Source organism: Notolepis coatsorum, assembly GCF_963971535.1.
Source record: "Notolepis coatsorum genome assembly, chromosome: 9".
Lineage (NCBI taxonomy): Eukaryota > Metazoa > Chordata > Actinopteri > Aulopiformes > Paralepididae > Notolepis > Notolepis coatsorum.
In genome coordinates this window covers 58,419,977-58,439,976 of record NC_140173.1, presented here as the reverse complement: position 1 = coordinate 58,439,976, position 20,000 = coordinate 58,419,977, and the positions used below count along the sequence as shown (strand labels likewise).

General features: G+C 52.2%; 1 protein-coding gene across 1 annotated transcript in view; it reads right to left on the bottom strand.

Moving 5' to 3' along the window:
• The window catches only part of crtac1b (cartilage acidic protein 1b), a gene marked incomplete at both ends in the record, with an annotated part of 173,680 nt that overhangs the window by 11,726 nt on the left and 141,954 nt on the right, over positions 1-20,000 (bottom strand). Inside the window, 5 exons of the mRNA XM_084321881.1 lie at positions 3,977-4,120; positions 5,112-5,154; positions 5,498-5,643; positions 17,220-17,388; positions 18,166-18,266. Coding sequence (XP_084178007.1) covers positions 3,977-4,120; positions 5,112-5,154; positions 5,498-5,643; positions 17,220-17,388; positions 18,166-18,266 — 603 coding nt within the window. The remainder of the gene's footprint in view (positions 1-3,976; positions 4,121-5,111; positions 5,155-5,497; positions 5,644-17,219; positions 17,389-18,165; positions 18,267-20,000) is intronic.

Below are 20,000 nucleotides of genomic sequence, written 5' to 3'. Positions count from 1 at the left end.
TGGTCAATCCTCCTTTCAATTTGCTGCTCCCAGCAGTTGGAATGAGATGCAAAATACTTTGAAAATGGACAAATTGATCCCCCTCACTACTTTTAAGGACTCTATCACAGAGTTGTTTACACACACCTGCAACCGTCACCCAGCCTTTTAACTGTGTCTGTTCTACTTCATGTATTCCATACCCTGTAATTGTATTATGGCCCTTACATCTGTGATGTACTGTACAGTATGTATCGTCTGTCTCTTTTCTATTTAATTTTATTTAATTGTATTGCCTTGTCCCCTTTCCCTGTTACCCTTCAAGAGGCCCTTTTGTCCTCTCGCTAAGACCGTCATTGTAAATACGAATTTGTTCTTAATTGACCTGCCTGGTTAAATAAAGGTTAAATAAATAAATAACAAAAATTAAACAGCAAGAAAATCTTTGGAAAATGGCCTCGGAGAATGCAGCCGATGTACCATGTAGTAAATTGAAAAAGAAAGAAAAAAACAACAACTCAATAACGACGGTATGGTCCTTCAAAATAGGTAACATTTTCCATTAACGCTCTTGAATCATGTCATCCCGTCACAATGTGAACCAATCCAATATCGTTATCCAAATTCCCTTGGTAGCATAACCCAAGCTATCTCAGTGTCACTGCAACGACATTCTGTTGATCAGAACGTCCGACCCAATGCATGTTAAACTCTGTGTGATTCGTGTGCGCTGTAAAATATGACAAGCTTAACAAGTAATTTGAAGTTAGTCTTTTTGAAGTATTAACACTTGTTACGTTTATTTATATGTATTTTCAGTAAAAAAAAAAAAAAAAAAAATGATGTTACTACACTGATAGGCTAACGCTGCTGGCTTCAAGACATGATGACATGCAACTTGTTCCCATGCGTCTACTTGGTGGAAATATCTGGAAATAGCTTTCACAATTAATTACTCGTGATTTTCCATTGAAACAAGTTACATCATAGCGAAACAAGTGACATTTCTTCAAACCATCAGAATTATTTGCCAGTACAATAAGACAATATGACAAAAATAAAGACAAATAAAAACATTTGTTAATCTCGTATTTTTTTGTAATATGACCCTATCGTATTGTAAAACCCAGCTCTGAGTTGTCAGAAGAATCATTAGCAAACAGAACACAGCAGAGAGAGTGTGAGGACATTATCAATATCCATCCAACAAAAATCCAAGGGGAAGCCATTCGCGTTCCACCGTATCCCCCAATCGACACGGGTCGTACATCGGTTATTTCATGCTCCGATTCCTGGCACAAAAAAAACGTCTCTTTGAGTGAAGCAACCGGAGTCGTTTGAGGCCGTGTTTAATGTCGTGGTATATACAGGTGGCCTTCATGGTCGGGCTCCAACTCCCTAGCGAACTTGTGAAACGGCGTCATGGGCCTAGTTTGATGTTGTATGTCGGGTGGAATGCGTGTGGAGGGATTGAAGAAATATCTAACACTTGTCTCAGTGAGGGAACTGAGGGAGATCTGCACGTACACACACGCACACACGCACACACACACACGCACACAATGCACAATGTGTGTTTGTGCATAATGTGGTGGGGGGGGGGGGGGGGGATTTTCGGTGTAGTTATCCTATATAGGTTTAAGAGGGGAGGTCGCTTATAAGCCTTTGGGCTTTTTGACCTTTCCTGCACATTTGAACTGTTCTTCTTTTACTTATTTTTATTCCAGAATGTATGTTTGTAAGTGCAAATAACAATAAACAGACACACCCACAGCTCCAGAAGTCTGCGTGGGTTCTCTGGCCAGCGCTTTCCTGTCGTGATCTCACTGATGAATATGGATGAGAGTGATAGGTGCCGTGCCGCTGTGCTCGGTGGTCACGGCGCTGGGTGGGGGGGGGGCGGGGTTGAGTCCTGGTAGTCCCAGGGGGGGGGGGGGTTATCTGCCACTCAACATGCTGCTGTTGACATGTTGGAGGAGCTCAATGGTTTTGCCCTTTCGGGGTCATCTTTAGCGTCAAATGATTTGGTCAGGTTTCATCAACAGTTTGAACAAACATGCAGCAGTGAGACAAGAACGGGACATTTTGTTTTGAAAAAAGATAACAGTTTGAGTGCTTTACAATATGAGGTACCGGGAGGAATGTTTTTTTCTTTTCTCCAGTTATTTTCCATAACTTCTCCAGGCTTGGAAACACAGTTTTCCATATTCCGTGGCTTTTCCAGGTGACAGTAGGAACCCTGCTTCATAGTTCCCCAAGGGGATCCATAAAGGAATATCTTATCGTATCAACTAAACTACGATATCAAATAAACTCCACCTCTTTTTCTTTTCTTTTTCTTTTCTACACTGTACATCTTCCCGCCACAATGTACTTTATTTTATGTGAGTGATTGGTACGTGGTTCTCAGACCACGACCCATGCAAGATGTATCTGAGGTTTGGAGACAAATGAACAACCCTGTGAAAACACTGGTAAGGTCATGTTGATTTGGATGATAGAGCCATCATTTAAATTCGGTTCATGAACTGAACTTTCTGTTCTGATTATTGCTTTCTTCATGCACATTCATTCTTTCTTAGAATCCTCATATCGCATCTAATTCCATCTTCCACTTCCAGTTACTTTATGAATAAAACCGTGTGTGTGTGTGTGTGTGTGTGTGTGTGTGTGTGTGTGTGTGTGTGTGTGTGTGTGTGTGTGTGTGTGTGTGTGTGTGTGTGTGTGTGTGCGTATGTGTGCGCGCGTGCATGCATGTGTGTGTGTGTGTTTGTTTATGGTATGAACTCTACTCTTGTATTATTCATAGGTAACAGAACGCAACGTAGCATCTGAGGCAGATGGTCTGGCATATGCTCCACAAGTCCATCGCATTGTTGGGCTCGCTCACACACACAGACACACACACACACACACACGCACACGCACACACACGCACATGCACACACGCAACCCCCGAGCTTAGAGACTCCGTGTTCCTCAGCATCCAGACAAGCCCAGAATAAGAACCAGAGAGGAGGGTAAACATGTCAGCGTGGTTAGAAACACAGATGAGGCCTGTAATGAACGTTCTCGGTGGCCAGCGGAGGTCCGTGTGCCGCACTGTATGTAAAACACTGCGGCGTGGCGCGGCCACCGCTGCACCTAATGACTTGGCCTCGATCCAGGTCCTGCTCAGATTGAGTGGCAGGCGATGATGACGTGACGGCTCCACGGGGGGGCGTGACGGGAGTCGCTTCGGAACCCCTTAGCTCCCAGCGGGGGCATGCTCCCTGCGTGGGGTTTCTTTTGCAGTCTACAGGGGCGCCGGGAACCAAGAGACGACACATAGCAGTGGGGAGGGTTGGGGGGGGGGGGGGGGGGGGGGGGGCGGTGGGAACAGGACCGTGACCGAGTGATGAAACAGAGGGGTCCGTGTTTATTTTTCTAATTGGGGTGAAGAAGAAAACGAAGAGGAAGAAGAAGAAAAAGAGGAAGGAGATAGTTCCGTGAAAAGTTTTGCTCCCGAGAGTTTCTGTACAAATCCCCGTCACCCTCGGAGTGGCGAACGATGGAGGACGGCGGCGGAGGAGGAGGAGGAGAGGAGAGGTGGGAAGGTTCCGTTAGCGGAGAGGACAGCGGCGGGCGGCGGCTACAGAGGTCCGGTCTGGAGGTAGATGGCAGAGAGGAGAGGCAGCGCAGAGAGAGACAGAGGCCAGAGAGAGAGGCCGGTCCACCGTCGGACCCCCGAGGATCTCGTCCCCCCAAAGTAAGCCACCTGGGCTGCAGAGAGAGGCACAGACAGGGGGGGGGGGTTATGGATGTTAGGAAGTGCAGGCAGGGGGGGTACAGAGAGGAGCCACGGTCATCCCTCTCTAAGCCTCGGTTTAAGAACCACACATGCATTAAAGGCATCTTAATACAGCTTAAGGCAACTCGCTCTCCAGCCGTTGTCTTTGTTCCCCTGAGCTCGATAAGCCCGCTAAGTCTAACCCGGGCCGGGGTCCTACTCACTCACCCACACAGGCCGAGCCGTCGTCGTTGGGCTCGAAGCCCTGGTTGCACCTCTTGTTGGCGCGACACTTATGGCTGCCGTAGGTGTTGGTGCAGACGGGGCGGTCGATGGGGCAAACAGAGGGGAACTGGGTGCACTCGTCTTTATCTGGGATGGGGGGGGGGGGGGGCGATGGAGAAGGAGGGTGGGGGGGGGGGTGCGGGGGCAGGGACGAGGAGGTAGAGGGAGGAGGGAAATGACGGCAAGGACAAATTCACAAGGAGAAATCAATAGAGAGAGGTGGACATATAGGTATTGACCATATTCACACGGTGGCCATTTAGCTCGGATCCGGAATTCCTGGGAAACCCATCCTGAGCAGCGTGACATACGACGAGCAAAATGGCCACTGTGTGAATATGGCCAATGGAGTAGCGTGACATAAATGGTTGTTTATGGAGACCCTTTGGTTGACTTTGTCTCTCATTCCACAATGTTCCCCTGGTGATGTGATCACAATGAAACACAGGAAAAAGCTGTTCTCTGTGCTCTAACAGCTGTCCCAAAAAAGCCCACGCGCAACGGAAGGCAGGTGACCTCGCTAACTTACACCTGCGCTACCAAGGCAACAGGCTGTCAGTTTGCATCCGGGAGGGGTTGAAGTTTAGCTCTGTGTGCACGAGGCTTTTTCTACAGCGGGGAAGAAGCTGTTAGCTAGTGCAGAGACGTGCAGAGAATATCACGTTTCTCTTAATTCATTGTGATCCAGAAGGAATTCATTGTGAGACAGGAAACAAGAGCCCCTGACACATCATCAAGGTTAAGTCTACTTTATAAATAACCACTTTCGTCCAGGAGGCCCCCTCTTTGTTCCTATTTAATGGGCCGCTTTAGAGCCGGCGGGAGGCACACTGGAGCCTGCATAGCCTTGCTCTGAGATATGGAGATAAGGTACGGGTACAGTAGGTAAACGGGAATGGAGGGAAAGGGGGGATGGGGGAGGTGAAGGAGATGAAAGGGAGAGATGTAGAAGAGGAGGGAGGCAGGAAAGACTTGGGGGGGTTAGGAGGAGGTGTCCAACACACATGGGGGGAGGGGGATAAAGAGGTTGACAGACATGAAGGAGGGTCCGAGGTCAAATATAGTCTCATCAACGTACCTGTGCACCGGCCATTCTCGTTAATTTCAAACCCATGGCCACACTGCAAAAGATAAGAAGTATGTAAGGTCAACGTAGGGGGAAAAAAACACACAATGTTAATCCATCCAATTGCTAATCTAAGTTTGAAAAAACAGCAGTACGTAAATACGTAAATAAATAACAATGCTGTTTACAAGTTTTTTTTTTACAGTGATTTTTACAGTGTTGTTGAAATGGTAGCCTTACTTTGAGAATTGATATCAAGTCCCGCCCTCTTTTCTTGATCCTCCGTCAGACAAACTTTGTTTGCAACAGATGTGATTGGAGGATCAAGAAGAGAGGGCGGGGCCTGAGATAGGTCCATTGACCGTGAGAAGACATGAACATAAAGTGGGGTACAGTACCTCTATCCTGACCGTCGGCGTGGCCTCCTCCTCATCTCTGGGGTAGGGGATCTCCAGGACTGAGTTGATCTCTGAGGGCTCCAGAGGTCTGGCCATTGACCGACCACTTGGCCAGTACACCTCCAGGCTGGTGGCCACATCCTTACCTGCTCAAAGCACAGAAGATTCATACGTCTAGGAAGCATGTGAAATTTACACTGATATCAATATTTGGCGTCCTACATTTACATGTCCTAGTCATTTAGCTGATGCTTTTATCCAAAGTCAGCAGGAAGGGTATACAACTCTGGCAGCTAAGGGCAAGTAAGATTGTCCGTCAAACGAACTTGAGTGCTAAAATCTTGAGTGCATAGTAGTATAGACATAATTAGCATAGTAGGTACATTACTTGTAGCCAAGGGCAAGGTGTGTTCCTTAGATTCCTTAGTAGCAAAGTGCATAATAGTGCATAATATTAAAATACAGCATATTCAAACCATCGGTCACAACGGCTGCTCGATTACAAAATTCAGTGTTTTGCAATATTTCTGCAAATCCTTACCACGTCAATTGCTTGGCAAACAATCAATTCCCCCCAAGACTCTTTCACCGTTTTTGTACCTGTCACAAAGCCTAAACGATCTCCCACAGTGTCTGGCAGAGGAGACCACCCCAGTCACAGCCAAGGAACCAGCATCTGGCTAATTTCCCAGCCTACTGTAGTGGTCCTTATATCCAAAGCTCAATGGGTCTCTCTTTATCTTTCTGCCTCTGATTCTCTCTCTCTCTCTGACACGCACAAGTACACACACACACACACACACACACACACACACACACACACACACACACACACACACACACACGAGCATGGCTCTTCTCCATCCATTAAGCATTTTAATCAGGCATAAAGAAGCCCCCTCCTTCTCTCTCTCTCTCTCTCTCTCTCTCTCTCTCTCTCTCTCTCTCTCTCTCTCTCTCTCTCTCTCTCTCTCTCTCTCTCTCTCTCTCTCTCTCTCTCTCTCGGTCCTTAATTAAAGTGACATTTCTAATGTAAACAAATCTCGGACTACCGTGCCAGACAGCCCTATAACGGAGCAGGTGTGTCTCCTCCGCTTAGCCAAAGGACATTTCACCTGTTCAGCAGCCGTGTGACGTGCTGTTAGCCGCTGGTTGGGTCTGTGTATATTCTGGTATATCAGAGGTATGAAAAGCCTTCTGCAAATGTAGCAGCCTGAAAATATTGTTTATTATTCAGAACTGCTGACTTGCCTTTTTATCTCCTCTTTCTGAACCAAGACAATCTAATTAGTTTCATTGATATTCGCACGAACAATGACACAAGCGTCTTCTTCTTCTATTACTGGATTCTGTTCTGCAGTCCTTTTCCCTGTGGAGCTAGTGGGCGACCAGCAGGGGGCGGTGGCAGGCAGAGAGTGTCGGGGAGAGATGGAAGGAGATATATGGGAGCGGAAGGAGAGAGATGTTCTCTTCGGCTTTGGACTTGACCGTGAACGGTCGCAGCCACAACGGGCGTGTGCTTTGGAATAGCCCCGTTGAAGAAGTGAAGCTGGAGAGCCCCGTGGGATAGCGACGGGTGATAGGACGTACTTTCTAGTTGAAGTGATACCCTAGAAGTACCAGCGATAACACTAACAGTATCGGGTTATATTAGTTACTGTGTGCGGTATAAGTAGCGTGCGGCTAATAACATATCTGAGTCCATAGTAGTCGGGTTATAGCAGTTACTGTGCCGGTATAGAGTGCGAGCCCAGATACGTGCGTGGACCTACAAACAGTCTGCTCCGGCCGTCAGCAGCTGTCTTCACCGGCGTTCTGCATCAGCTCTGCACCGGCTGTGAGCAGCCAGCACGGGAGTCGTCCCGTCCAGCAGAGGTCGTCATCGCCCAGCACACGCTCTCAGCCAGCACTGCCTCTCTGCCCAGCTCCGCCTGCTAGTGTCCTCGCCGAGAGTGCTCGACGCCATCTTGCCTTCCGGACAACAGTGGCGCGGCGAGGCGGCCATTTTGGATGAGTATAAACGAGCGTCTATGCTCCGGAGCCTTACACCGTATACAGTGTGGTGCTGCCCGCGGGCGAAGTTAACGTTGCTAACTATAGTTCATAAGGGGAACCCCAAACAATATATGCCGGCATTAGAATAGGGCTTTTGCAAGGTATTAGTGGGCCCACACTTTTGTTTTCTTTCCTTTCCTTTAAGTGTGATAACATGTGTGTTTAATAATATTTTCCCATCCAATTAACCCTTTCCCGGTGGGGAAGTTACAGACCTGGTGCATTATAATTAAAGCCTTTTGAGGTATTATTCTGGCCGTATAATTAAAGCCTTTTGAGGTATTATACAGGGTGAAGACCCAGACGTGGGTGATGAGTCAAACACAGTGAAGTATATTATCCCTGATATTAACCCAGAGGTGGGTGTATAATATACGTGTTTATGAGGTATTGAGTTACACACAGGAGCTATAGTAGGACTTCAGTCCATTCGACCACTCCTATTAAATAATTGTAACTGAACAGTACAATTAATATAAAGACTTCAATGGGGTTCTGTGTGCGTGTCCATTCCTGTGCCCAGTATTAACTCTTCCGGTGTGGGTAACGTTAATATAATTAACCCTTTCCTATTCCACCTTTCCCTCTTCATTGTAAGGTTTCTAGGGTCATTGAGGGAGGGTACTGCTTGCGGGGGGAACTCAGAGTATTTAATTACAATTCAGTCACGAGGTGTGGGAGGGTTTAAGGAGCAACTGGGGGGAGTGGGAGCGTGTTGGGGAGTACTGCTGACCGCCCTGCTACAGGGAAGGAAGACCAGAGTACCAGACCAGGTTGGTAAATCCCGGGCCCCATCCACTCACACTACCAGCCTCCAGTCGACGCCCCAGGCCCAAAGACGAGGGTGCAGTCAGACAGAGTTCTACTGTGTCCAGCTACCTCGTGACTGCCAGCAACCGTTCCCACGAAGCAGGGATAATCCACCCTGCTACACAAGCTTGGAGGTCTGTGTCTCTCCTGGTTCTCTGGTGTATCTCTGCCAGAAATACAAAGCCTTCGGCAATCTTGGAGGTCTGTTGTCTCCTGGTTCTCTGGTGTATCTCTGCCAGAAATACAAAGCCTTCGGCAATCTTGGAGGTCCGTGTGTCTCCTGGTTCTCTGGTGTATCTCTGCCAGAACTCTGAAGCCTTCTGCAAGCCTGAAGGTCTGTCTCTCCTGGTTATAATATCTATCTGGTGTATCTACAGCACCAGACCCCCTCTTCAAGCTTGGAGTTCAAACTATCTCTCCTGGTGAGAGACAATTTGTCCCTGATAATACTAAGAGAAATCAGCTGTTGCAATAGAATGTCTGGCTCTACGTGTGCTGCTCTCAGGCGGGGGGGGGGGGGGGGGGCGCCTCACTGACACAGAGCAGGACCGCAGGATTCGGAGCCAGGGAACAGAGACCAGGGACCACGGAGTGGGGGGCTGGCCCTGTGCTCCAGTTGGAATTGCCCACAGCTGAGTGTTCCTGGGGGGGGTGGGGGGGGGGGGGGGGGGGTGGGGGCTCTGAGCCAGGGAACTGGTTCCTCACACGGGGAAGCCTGGTTCCTTCCAGCTGCTGCGCCACCTGTCCCCATCTCTCCCCTCAGCGCTCCACAGCCCCTCCACCCCTCTCCTTCCTCCACCCCTCTCCTTCCTCCACCTCCGCCCGCCTCCCACTCAGCCGACTCGCTCCTCTCCCGTGGGCCTCCAATCAGGCGCGGGGTATTAAAGCGATGCTTTCCACATGCAGCTTCCCAGCACTCCTTCTTGTTGTTATACCGTGCCAAGATGACCGACAAGGTCTTTATTAACACAAACAGAAATTACTTTCAAACGTGGAACTCCCGACCAGTTCGAGAACAAAATGGACCTGTAAGAAACCTTTTTTTGGAGGGGAATTAAACAATAGAGCACACCTGGGACACCTATACACGTTACTCTCACTGACTGCCAATTGATGAGACACTTGGCTCTCTCTCCCACATACCCCATCACCTGTGGCTCGCCTTGGCCCAAGCCTACTCCCTCGTCCCCGCTTCTTCGCCACCCCATCCCGACTCCCCATAGTCAGGCCACCATCCGGGGTGGGGGGGCGAAGTCTCTGGGACCGGAGCAGGGTTTAGAGGCAGGGTATTTGGGGCAGGAGTACCTGGGAGCAGGGACTTTGGGGGCTAATGCAGGGTACAAAACAGGGGCTGGGCAACAGGCCATAGTAGGAACAGTGCGGGCAAGGGTGAGGGTGCAGAGCGCAAGGGCCAGGAACAGGACTAGGGCTGGGCTAAAGGCCACAGAGGCTGAGGCCAGGGATATGACCAGGGCTGCAGGCCACAGAGGCTGAGGCCAGGGATATGACCAGGGCTGCAGGCCACAGAGGCTGAGGCCAGGGATATGACCAGGGCTGCAGGCCACAGAGCCTGAGGCCAGGGATATGACCAGGGCTGCAGGCCACAGAGGCTGAGGCCAGGGATATGACCAGGGCTGCAGGCCACAGAGGCTGAAGCCAGGGTATGACCAGGGCTGCAGGCCACAGAGGCTGAGGCCAGGGATATGACCAGGGCTGCAGGCCACAGAGGCTGAGGCCAGGGATATGACCAGGGCTGCAGGCCACAGAGGCTGAGGCCAGGGATATGACCAGGGCTGCAGGCCACAGAGGCTGAGGCCAGGGATATGACCAGGGCTGCAGGCCACAGAGGCTGAGGCCAGGGATATGACCAGGGCTGCAGGCCACAGAGGCTGAGGCCAGGGATATGACCAGGGCTGCAGGCCACAGAGGCTGAGGCCAGGGATATGACCAGGGCTGCAGGCCACAGAGGCTAAGGCCAGGGATATGACCAGGGCTGCAGGCCACAGAGCCTGAGGCCAGGGATATGACCAGGGCTGCAGGCCACAGAGGCTGAAGCCAGGGTATGACCAGGGCTGCAGGCCACAGAGGCTGAGGCCAGGGATATGACCAGGGCTGCAGGCCACAGAGGCTGAGGCCAGGGATATGACCAGGGCTGCAGGCCACAGAGGCTGAGGCCAGGGATATGACCAGGGCTGCAGGCCACAGAGGCTGAGGCCAGGGATATGACCAGGGCTGCAGGCCACAGAGGCTGAGGCCAGGGATATGACCAGGGCTGCAGGCCACAGAGGCTGAGGCCAGGGATATGACCAGGGCTGCAGGCCACAGAGGCTGAGGCCAGGGATATGACCAGGGCTGCAGGCCACAGAGGCTGAGGCCAGGGATATGACCAGGGCTGCAGGCCACAGAGGCTGAGGCCAGGGATATGACCAGGGCTGCAGGCCACAGAGGCTGAGGCCAGGGATATGACCAGGGCTGCAGGCCACAGAGCCTGAGGCCAGGGATATGACCAGGGCTGCAGGCCACAGAGGCTGAAGCCAGGGTATGACCAGGGCTGCAGGCCACAGAGGCTGAGGCCAGGGATATGACCAGGGCTGCAGGCCACAGAGGCTGAGGCCAGGGATATGACCAGGGCTGCAGGCCACAGAGGCTGAGGCCAGGGATATGACCAGGGCTGCAGGCCACAGAGCCTGAGGCCAGGGATATGACCAGGGCTGCAGGCCACAGAGGCTGAGGCCAGGGATATGACCAGGGCTGCAGGCCACAGAGGCTGAGGCCAGGGATATGACCAGGGCTGCAGGCCACAGAGGCTGAGGCCAGGGATATGACCAGGGCTGCAGGCCACAGAGGCTGAGGCCAGGGATATGACCAGGGCTGCAGGCCACAGAGGCTGAGGCCAGGGATATGACCAGGGCTGCAGGCCACAGAGGCTGAGGCCAGGGATATGACCAGGGCTGCAGGCCACAGAGGCTGAGGCCAGGGATATGACCAGGGCTGCAGGCCACAGAGGCTGAGGCCAGGGATATGACCAGGGCTGCAGGCCACAGAGCCTGAGGCCAGGGATATGACCAGGGCTGCAGGCCACAGAGGCTGAGGCCAGGGATATGACCAGGGCTGCAGGCCACAGAGGCTGAGGCCAGGGATATGACCAGGGCTGCAGGCCACAGAGGCTGAGGCCAGGGATATGACCAGGGCTGCAGGCCACAGAGGCTGAGGCCAGGGATATGACCAGGGCTGCAGGCCACAGAGGCTGAGGCCAGGGATATGACCAGGGCTGCAGGCCACAGAGGCTGAGGCCAGGGATATGACCAGGGCTGCAGGCCACAGAGGCTGAGGCCAGGGATATGACCAGGGCTGCAGGCCACAGAGCCTGAGGCCAGGGATATGACCAGGGCTGCAGGCCACAGAGGCTGAGGCCAGGGATATGACCAGGGCTACTAGGGCTGAGGTGCCGGTTACCAGGCATGGAGTCCACCATTGTGGGGCTGGCGCTGGGCAGGGCCCCCAGAGGTGGCTGGGGAGGCTATAGCTGTAGCTGCTGGGGGCACTGAGGCTGGAGCCAGGGTCTGCTGTCGTGGCACTGGTGTTGGCCGGGAACCCAAGTGCTGCTAGCTGCTGGAGCACAGAGGCTGGGCACTCTTCTCCATCCTGGTTCTGGAAACCAGACCAGTCTAGAGCACAGAGGCTGGGCACTCTCTCTCCCTCCTGGTTCTGGAGACATTGATGCCACGTCCTCTTTGACGACACCTCCTCTTTGATGACACCTCCTCTTCTATGACACCTCCTCTTCGATGACACCTCCTCTTCAACAACACCTCCTCTTTGATGACACCTCCTCTTCTATGACACCTCCTCTTCGATGACACCTCCTCTTCAACAACACCTCCTCTTTGATGACACCTCCTCTTCGATGACACCTCCTCTTCAACAACACGTCCTCTTTGATGACACCTCCTCTTTGATGACACCTCCTCTTCGATGACACCTCCTCTTCGATGACACCTCCTCTTCGATGACACCTCCTCTTCGATGACACCTCCTCTTTGACGACACCTCCTCTTCGATGACACCTCCTCTTTGACGACACCTCCTCTTTGATGACACCTCCTCTTTGATGACACCTCCTCTTTGATGACACCTCCTCTTTGATGACACCTCCTCTTCGATGACACCTCCTCTTCGATGACACCTCCTCTTCGATGACACCTCCTCTTTGATGACACCTCCTCTTTGATGACACGTCCTCTTTGATGACACCTCCTCTTCTATGACACCTCCTCTTTGATGACACCTCCTCTTCAACAACACCTCCTCTTCGATGACACCTCCTCTTTGATGACACCTCCTCTTTGATGACACCTCCTCTTCGATGACACCTCCTCTTTGATGAAGTGTGACCCTGTTACTCTCTGCATTGGCAGCCTGTCTGTCTGTCTGTCTGTCTGTCTGTCTGTCTGTCTGTCTGTCTGTCTGTCTGTCTGTCTGTCTGTCTGTCTGTCTGTCTGTCTGTCTGTCTGTCTGTCTGTCTGTCTGTCTGTCTGTCTGTCTGTCTGTCTGTCTGTCTGTCTGTCTGTCTGTCTGTCTGTCTGTCTGACTACAGTGTCTATCTACCCACCACCAAGCTCCAGATTTACACACACACACACACACACACACACACACACACACACACACACACACACACACACACACACACACACACACACACACACACACACACACACACACACACACACACTTTCAAACGTGGAACTCCCGACCAGTTCGAGAACAAAATGGACCTGTAAGAAACCTTTTTTTGGAGGGGAATTAAACAATAGAGCACACCTGGGACACCTATACACGTTACTCTCACTGACTGCCAATTGATGAGACACTTGGCTCTCTCTCCCACATACCCCATCACCTGTGGCTCGCCTTGGCCCAAGCCTACTCCCTCGTCCCCGCTTCTTCGCCACCCCATCCCGACTCCCCATAGTCAGGCCACCATCCGGGGTGGGGGGGCGAAGTCTCTGGGACCGGAGCAGGGTTTAGAGGCAGGGTATTTGGGGCAGGAGTACCTGGGAGCAGGGACTTTGGGGGCTAATGCAGGGTACAAAACAGGGGCTGGGCAACAGGCCATAGTAGGAACAGTGCGGGCAAGGGTGAGGGTGCAGAGCGCAAGGGCCAGGAACAGGACTAGGGCTGGGCTAAAGGCCACAGAGGCTGAGGCCAGGGATATGACCAGGGCTGCAGGCCACAGAGGCTGAGGCCAGGGATATGACCAGGGCTGCAGGCCACAGAGGCTGAGGCCAGGGATATGACCAGGGCTGCAGGCCACAGAGGCTGAGGCCAGGGATATGACCAGGGCTGCAGGCCACAGAGGCTGAGGCCAGGGATATGACCAGGGCTGCAGGCCACAGAGGCTGAGGCCAGGGATATGACCAGGGCTGCAGGCCACAGAGGCTGAGGCCAGGGATATGACCAGGGCTGCAGGCCACAGAGCCTGAGGCCAGGGATATGACCAGGGCTGCAGGCCACAGAGGCTGAGGCCAGGGATATGACCAGGGCTACTAGGGCTGAGGTGCCGGTTACCAGGCATGGAGTCCACCATTGTGGGGCTGGCGCTGGGCAGGGCCCCCAGAGGTGGCTGGGGAGGCTATAGCTGTAGCTGCTGGGGGCACTGAGGCTGGAGCCAGGGTCTGCTGTCGTGGCACTGGTGTTGGCCGGGAACCCAAGTGCTGCTAGCTGCTGGAGCACAGAGGCTGGGCACTCTGACCAGGGCTGCAGGCCACAGAGGCTGAGGCCAGGGATATGACCAGGGCTGCAGGCCACAGAGGCTGAGGCCAGGGATATGACCAGGGCTGCAGGCCACAGAGGCTGAGGCCAGGGATATGACCAGGGCTGCAGGCCACAGAGGCTGAGGCCAGGGATATGACCAGGGCTGCAGGCCACAGAGGCTGAGGCCAGGGATATGACCAGGGCTGCAGGCCACAGAGGCTAAGGCCAGGGATATGACCAGGGCTGCAGGCCACAGAGCCTGAGGCCAGGGATATGACCAGGGCTGCAGGCCACAGAGGCTGAAGCCAGGGTATGACCAGGGCTGCAGGCCACAGAGGCTGAGGCCAGGGATATGACCAGGGCTGCAGGCCACAGAGGCTGAGGCCAGGGATATGACCAGGGCTGCAGGCCACAGAGGCTGAGGCCAGGGATATGACCAGGGCTGCAGGCCACAGAGGCTGAGGCCAGGGATATGACCAGGGCTGCAGGCCACAGAGGCTGAGGCCAGGGATATGACCAGGGCTGCAGGCCACAGAGGCTGAGGCCAGGGATATGACCAGGGCTGCAGGCCACAGAGGCTGAGGCCAGGGATATGACCAGGGCTGCAGGCCACAGAGGCTGAGGCCAGGGATATGACCAGGGCTGCAGGCCACAGAGGCTGAGGCCAGGGATATGACCAGGGCTGCAGGCCACAGAGGCTGAGGCCAGGGATATGACCAGGGCTGCAGGCCACAGAGCCTGAGGCCAGGGATATGACCAGGGCTGCAGGCCACAGAGGCTGAAGCCAGGGTATGACCAGGGCTGCAGGCCACAGAGGCTGAGGCCAGGGATATGACCAGGGCTGCAGGCCACAGAGGCTGAGGCCAGGGATATGACCAGGGCTGCAGGCCACAGAGGCTGAGGCCAGGGATATGACCAGGGCTGCAGGCCACAGAGCCTGAGGCCAGGGATATGACCAGGGCTGCAGGCCACAGAGGCTGAGGCCAGGGATATGACCAGGGCTGCAGGCCACAGAGGCTGAGGCCAGGGATATGACCAGGGCTGCAGGCCACAGAGGCTGAGGCCAGGGATATGACCAGGGCTGCAGGCCACAGAGGCTGAGGCCAGGGATATGACCAGGGCTGCAGGCCACAGAGGCTGAGGCCAGGGATATGACCAGGGCTGCAGGCCACAGAGGCTGAGGCCAGGGATATGACCAGGGCTGCAGGCCACAGAGGCTGAGGCCAGGGATATGACCAGGGCTGCAGGCCACAGAGGCTGAGGCCAGGGATATGACCAGGGCTGCAGGCCACAGAGCCTGAGGCCAGGGATATGACCAGGGCTGCAGGCCACAGAGGCTGAGGCCAGGGATATGACCAGGGCTGCAGGCCACAGAGGCTGAGGCCAGGGATATGACCAGGGCTGCAGGCCACAGAGCCTGAGGCCAGGGATATGACCAGGGCTGCAGGCCACAGAGGCTGAGGCCAGGGATATGACCAGGGCTGCAGGCCACAGAGGCTGAGGCCAGGGATATGACCAGGGCTGCAGGCCACAGAGGCTGAGGCCAGGGATATGACCAGGGCTGCAGGCCACAGAGGCTGAGGCCAGGGATATGACCAGGGCTGCAGGCCACAGAGCCTGAGGCCAGGGATATGACCAGGGCTGCAGGCCACAGAGGCTGAGGCCAGGGATATGACCAGGGCTACTAGGGCTGAGGTGCCGGTTACCAGGCATGGAGTCCACCATTGTGGGGCTGGCGCTGGGCAGGGCCCCCAGAGGTGGCTGGGGAGGCTATAGCTGTAGCTGCTGGGGGCACTGAGGCTGGAGCCAGGGTCTGCTGTCGTGGCACTGGTGTTGGCCGGGAACCCAAGTGCTGCTAGCTGCTGGAGCACAGAGGCTGGGCACTCTTCTCCATCCTGGTTCTGGAAACCAGACCAGTCTAGAGCACAGAGGCTGGGCACTCTCTCTCCCTCCTGGTTCTGGAGACATTGATGCCACGTCCTCTTTGACGACACCTCCTCTTTGATGACACCTCCTCTTCTATGACACCTCCTCTTCGATGACACCTCCTCTTCAACAACACCTCCTCTTTGATGACACCTCCTCTTCTATGACACCTCCTCTTCGATGACACCTCCTCTTCAACAACACCTCCTCTTTGATGACACCTCCTCTTCGATGACACCTCCTCTTCAACAACACGTCCTCTTTGATGACACCTCCTCTTTGATGACACCTCCTCTTCGATGACACCTCCTCTTCGATGACACCTCCTCTTCGATGACACCTCCTCTTCGATGACACCTCCTCTTTGACGACACCTCCTCTTCGATGACACCTCCTCTTTGACGACACCTCCTCTTTGATGACACCTCCTCTTTGATGACACCTCCTCTTTGATGACACCTCCTCTTTGATGACACCTCCTCTTCGATGACACCTCCTCTTCGATGACACCTCCTCTTCGATGACACCTCCTCTTTGATGACACCTCCTCTTTGATGACACGTCCTCTTTGATGACACCTCCTCTTCTATGACACCTCCTCTTTGATGACACCTCCTCTTCAACAACACCTCCTCTTCGATGACACCTCCTCTTTGATGACACCTCCTCTTTGATGACACCTCCTCTTCGATGACACCTCCTCTTTGATGAAGTGTGACCCTGTTACTCTCTGCATTGGCAGCCTGTCTGTCTGTCTGTCTGTCTGTCTGTCTGTCTGTCTGTCTGTCTGTCTGTCTGTCTGTCTGTCTGTCTGTCTGTCTGTCTGTCTGTCTGTCTGTCTGTCTGTCTGTCTGTCTGTCTGTCTGTCTGTCTGTCTGTCTGTCTGTCTGACTACAGTGTCTATCTACCCACCACCAAGCTCCAGATTTACACACACACACACACACACACACACACACACACACACACACACACACACACACACACACACACACACACACACACACACACACACACACACACACACACACACACACACACACACACACACACACACACACACACACACACACACACACACACACACACACACACACACACACACACACACACACATTGACAAATAGAGATACCCATCCCTAACTACATAGTTATGAGTTATAAGCAGACGTACCAAGGCCAAAGTGAGCGACAGGCTCCATCTCACACAGGTATCCTGAGCCTCCGTCGATGATGCGTGTGTGGGGGCCGCTCCTCTTGGTGTACACCACCACCTTAGCCCCTCTGGCAAAGGCCCCGAACTGGGTACGAGGAATCACACGCAGCCAGGAGTTGTTGGCGCCCTGAGAGACAAGAGGGAGAACAGAAAGGAGAGAGGAGAAGATTAGACCATAGATTCAATGACTGACGCAGACTAAGGTTTTAGACATCGCTCACGTATCCCGTACCGAACCGTTTCAGTACTGGACCTTATAGGTTCAGTACGGCTGTGTACCGAACGAATACAACGGTATGTTAACCACTAACGATCGCCCACCGGGGGCTGTTTTTTACAATATAATATAATATTTTTTTTATTAAGTTGATTATTAATTTCAATATAGAATATTCGTTGACAGCCCTACAAGTAAAATTAGTTACTGCACACTACATCACCCCTGAGTGGAACATGGAAAGCCAAACTTTACCCCACTGTACCGAAAACCCGTACCGAACCTTGACTTCAAAACCGAGGTCCTACGTACCGTACCGTGGTTTTTGTGTACCGTTACCCCCCTAGTGAGTTCACGATTCAATGTTACCACAATATTCTGAACACAATTTGAAGAAAATGTGTGATGGAAAAGTTGATTATTTAATTAATTATAATTATTATTATTTTAATAGTATTGAAAATATATATATATTTTTTATTATTACTTTTTTAAACAAAACATGTTGTTGTTGTCTAATCTTGCAATAAATGGCAATACAAATAAAGTTTAGCTGAGACTGACAATTTCAGGGCAGTTTTGTTGATATGATGATAAAACTGCCCTGAGATCGTCGGTTTCAGCTAAACTGTCGCGCACACACACACGCGCATGTGCACACACACACACACACACACACACACATACCTGGTTGACTCTGTAGACAGAGAGAGGCTGTGCTGCACTCTCGCCGTGAGACACCAACAGGTCCAGTCGGCCGTCTCCATCAAAGTCCGTCGCCACCGCCCCTGGTGAACCACAACACATGCAATGTTAACACTACTACTACTACTACTTTACTATGACAACAACAACAACTACTACTACTACTACTACTACTACTACTACTTTACTACGACAACAACAACAACAACAACAACAACTACTACTACTACTACTACTACTTTACTATGACAACAACAACAACTACTACTACTACTACTACTCTACTACGACAACAACAACAACAACAACAACAACAACAACAACAACAACAACAACAACTACTACTACTACTACTACTACTACTACTACTACTACTCTACTACGACGACGACAACAACAACAACTACTACTACTACTCTACTACGACAACAACTACTTGGAATAATCCCCCACTACATATAGAACAGGCAGCCTCTGTGGATAGCTTTAAAGCACAGCTCAGGACCTATTTTTATACTCTTGCTTTTAGCTGATTTAAAAATCTCTGTTGTCATTTATGCTTTTTAGCTATTTTCTTAATCATGTTTTGCAATTTTTAAAAAAATGTGGGGGTTTTAAACTCCTGCCTTTCTTTTCTTTACTTTTTTTTTGCTTTATTTATTGTCAAATTTTGTGTTTTAATTTTTTCTTGCTCTGTTGCATTCTATGTATGAAAGGTGCTATATAAATACAGATTATTATTATTAATAATAATAATTCATTTAATTTATATAGCGCTTCTCAATGACCCGAAGTCGCTGACAATAGTCGGGAGCAAAGTAAAAACAAAGAAACAAAAACAAAGAAACAAAAACAAAGAAACAACAAAGAAACAAAAACAAAAGGAACATGAGACCATGGGGGGAACAGGGAAGACAGCATGATAGCACAAAAAGACAGGAGACTGACATCAATCAGGTTGGAGGGGGGGGGGTTATGGGTGGGGGGGGTTGAAGGCAAGGGAGAACAGGTGGGTTTTGAGGCGAGCTTTGAAGGTGGAGAGTGTAGGGGAGTCTCTGATGGACTGAGGGAGGGAGTTCCAGAGTCGGGGTGCAGTGCGAGAGAAGGCCCGATCACCAAAGTTTTTGAGTTTGGATGTCGGGACAGTGAGGGAGGCAGTGGAGGAGGACCGGAGGGAACGGGTGGGGCGGTAGGGAAGAAGGAGATCAGTCAGGTAGGGGGGGGCCAGGCTGTGGAGGGCTTTGAAGGTGAGGAGTAGTGTTTTAAAGTTTATGCTGTGTTTGATTGGGAGCCAGTGGAGAGAGTGGAGGACAGCAGTGATGTGTTCATGGGACCGGGTGTTAGTGAGGAGGCGGGCGGCTGAGTTTTGGACCATTTGCAGTTTATGGAGAGAGCGGGAGGTGATGCCAGTGAGGAGGGAGTTGCAGTAGTCCAGGCGGGAGGAGATGAAGGCGTGTATGAGGGATTCAGCAGCAGGGGGGGAGAGGCAGTGACGGATTTTAGCAATGTTGCAGAGGTGAAAATATGATATTTTTACAATGGAGCGGACGTGGGGGTCAAATGAGAGGGTGGGGTCAAGGAGGACACCAAGGTTTCGGACTAGGGGGGAGGGGGTGATGGTGGAGTCATTGATGGTGAGTGTGATGGGTCCGGATCTGGTGAGGGTGGTTTTGGTGCCAATAATGAGAAGTTCCGTCTTGTCACTGTTCAATTTGAGAAAGTTTTGAGTCATCCAGGTTTGGAGTTCGGTAATGCAGGATTCGATGTGACTGTGGGATGGGCTGTGGGGGGATTGTGTACTGATGTAGATTTGGGTG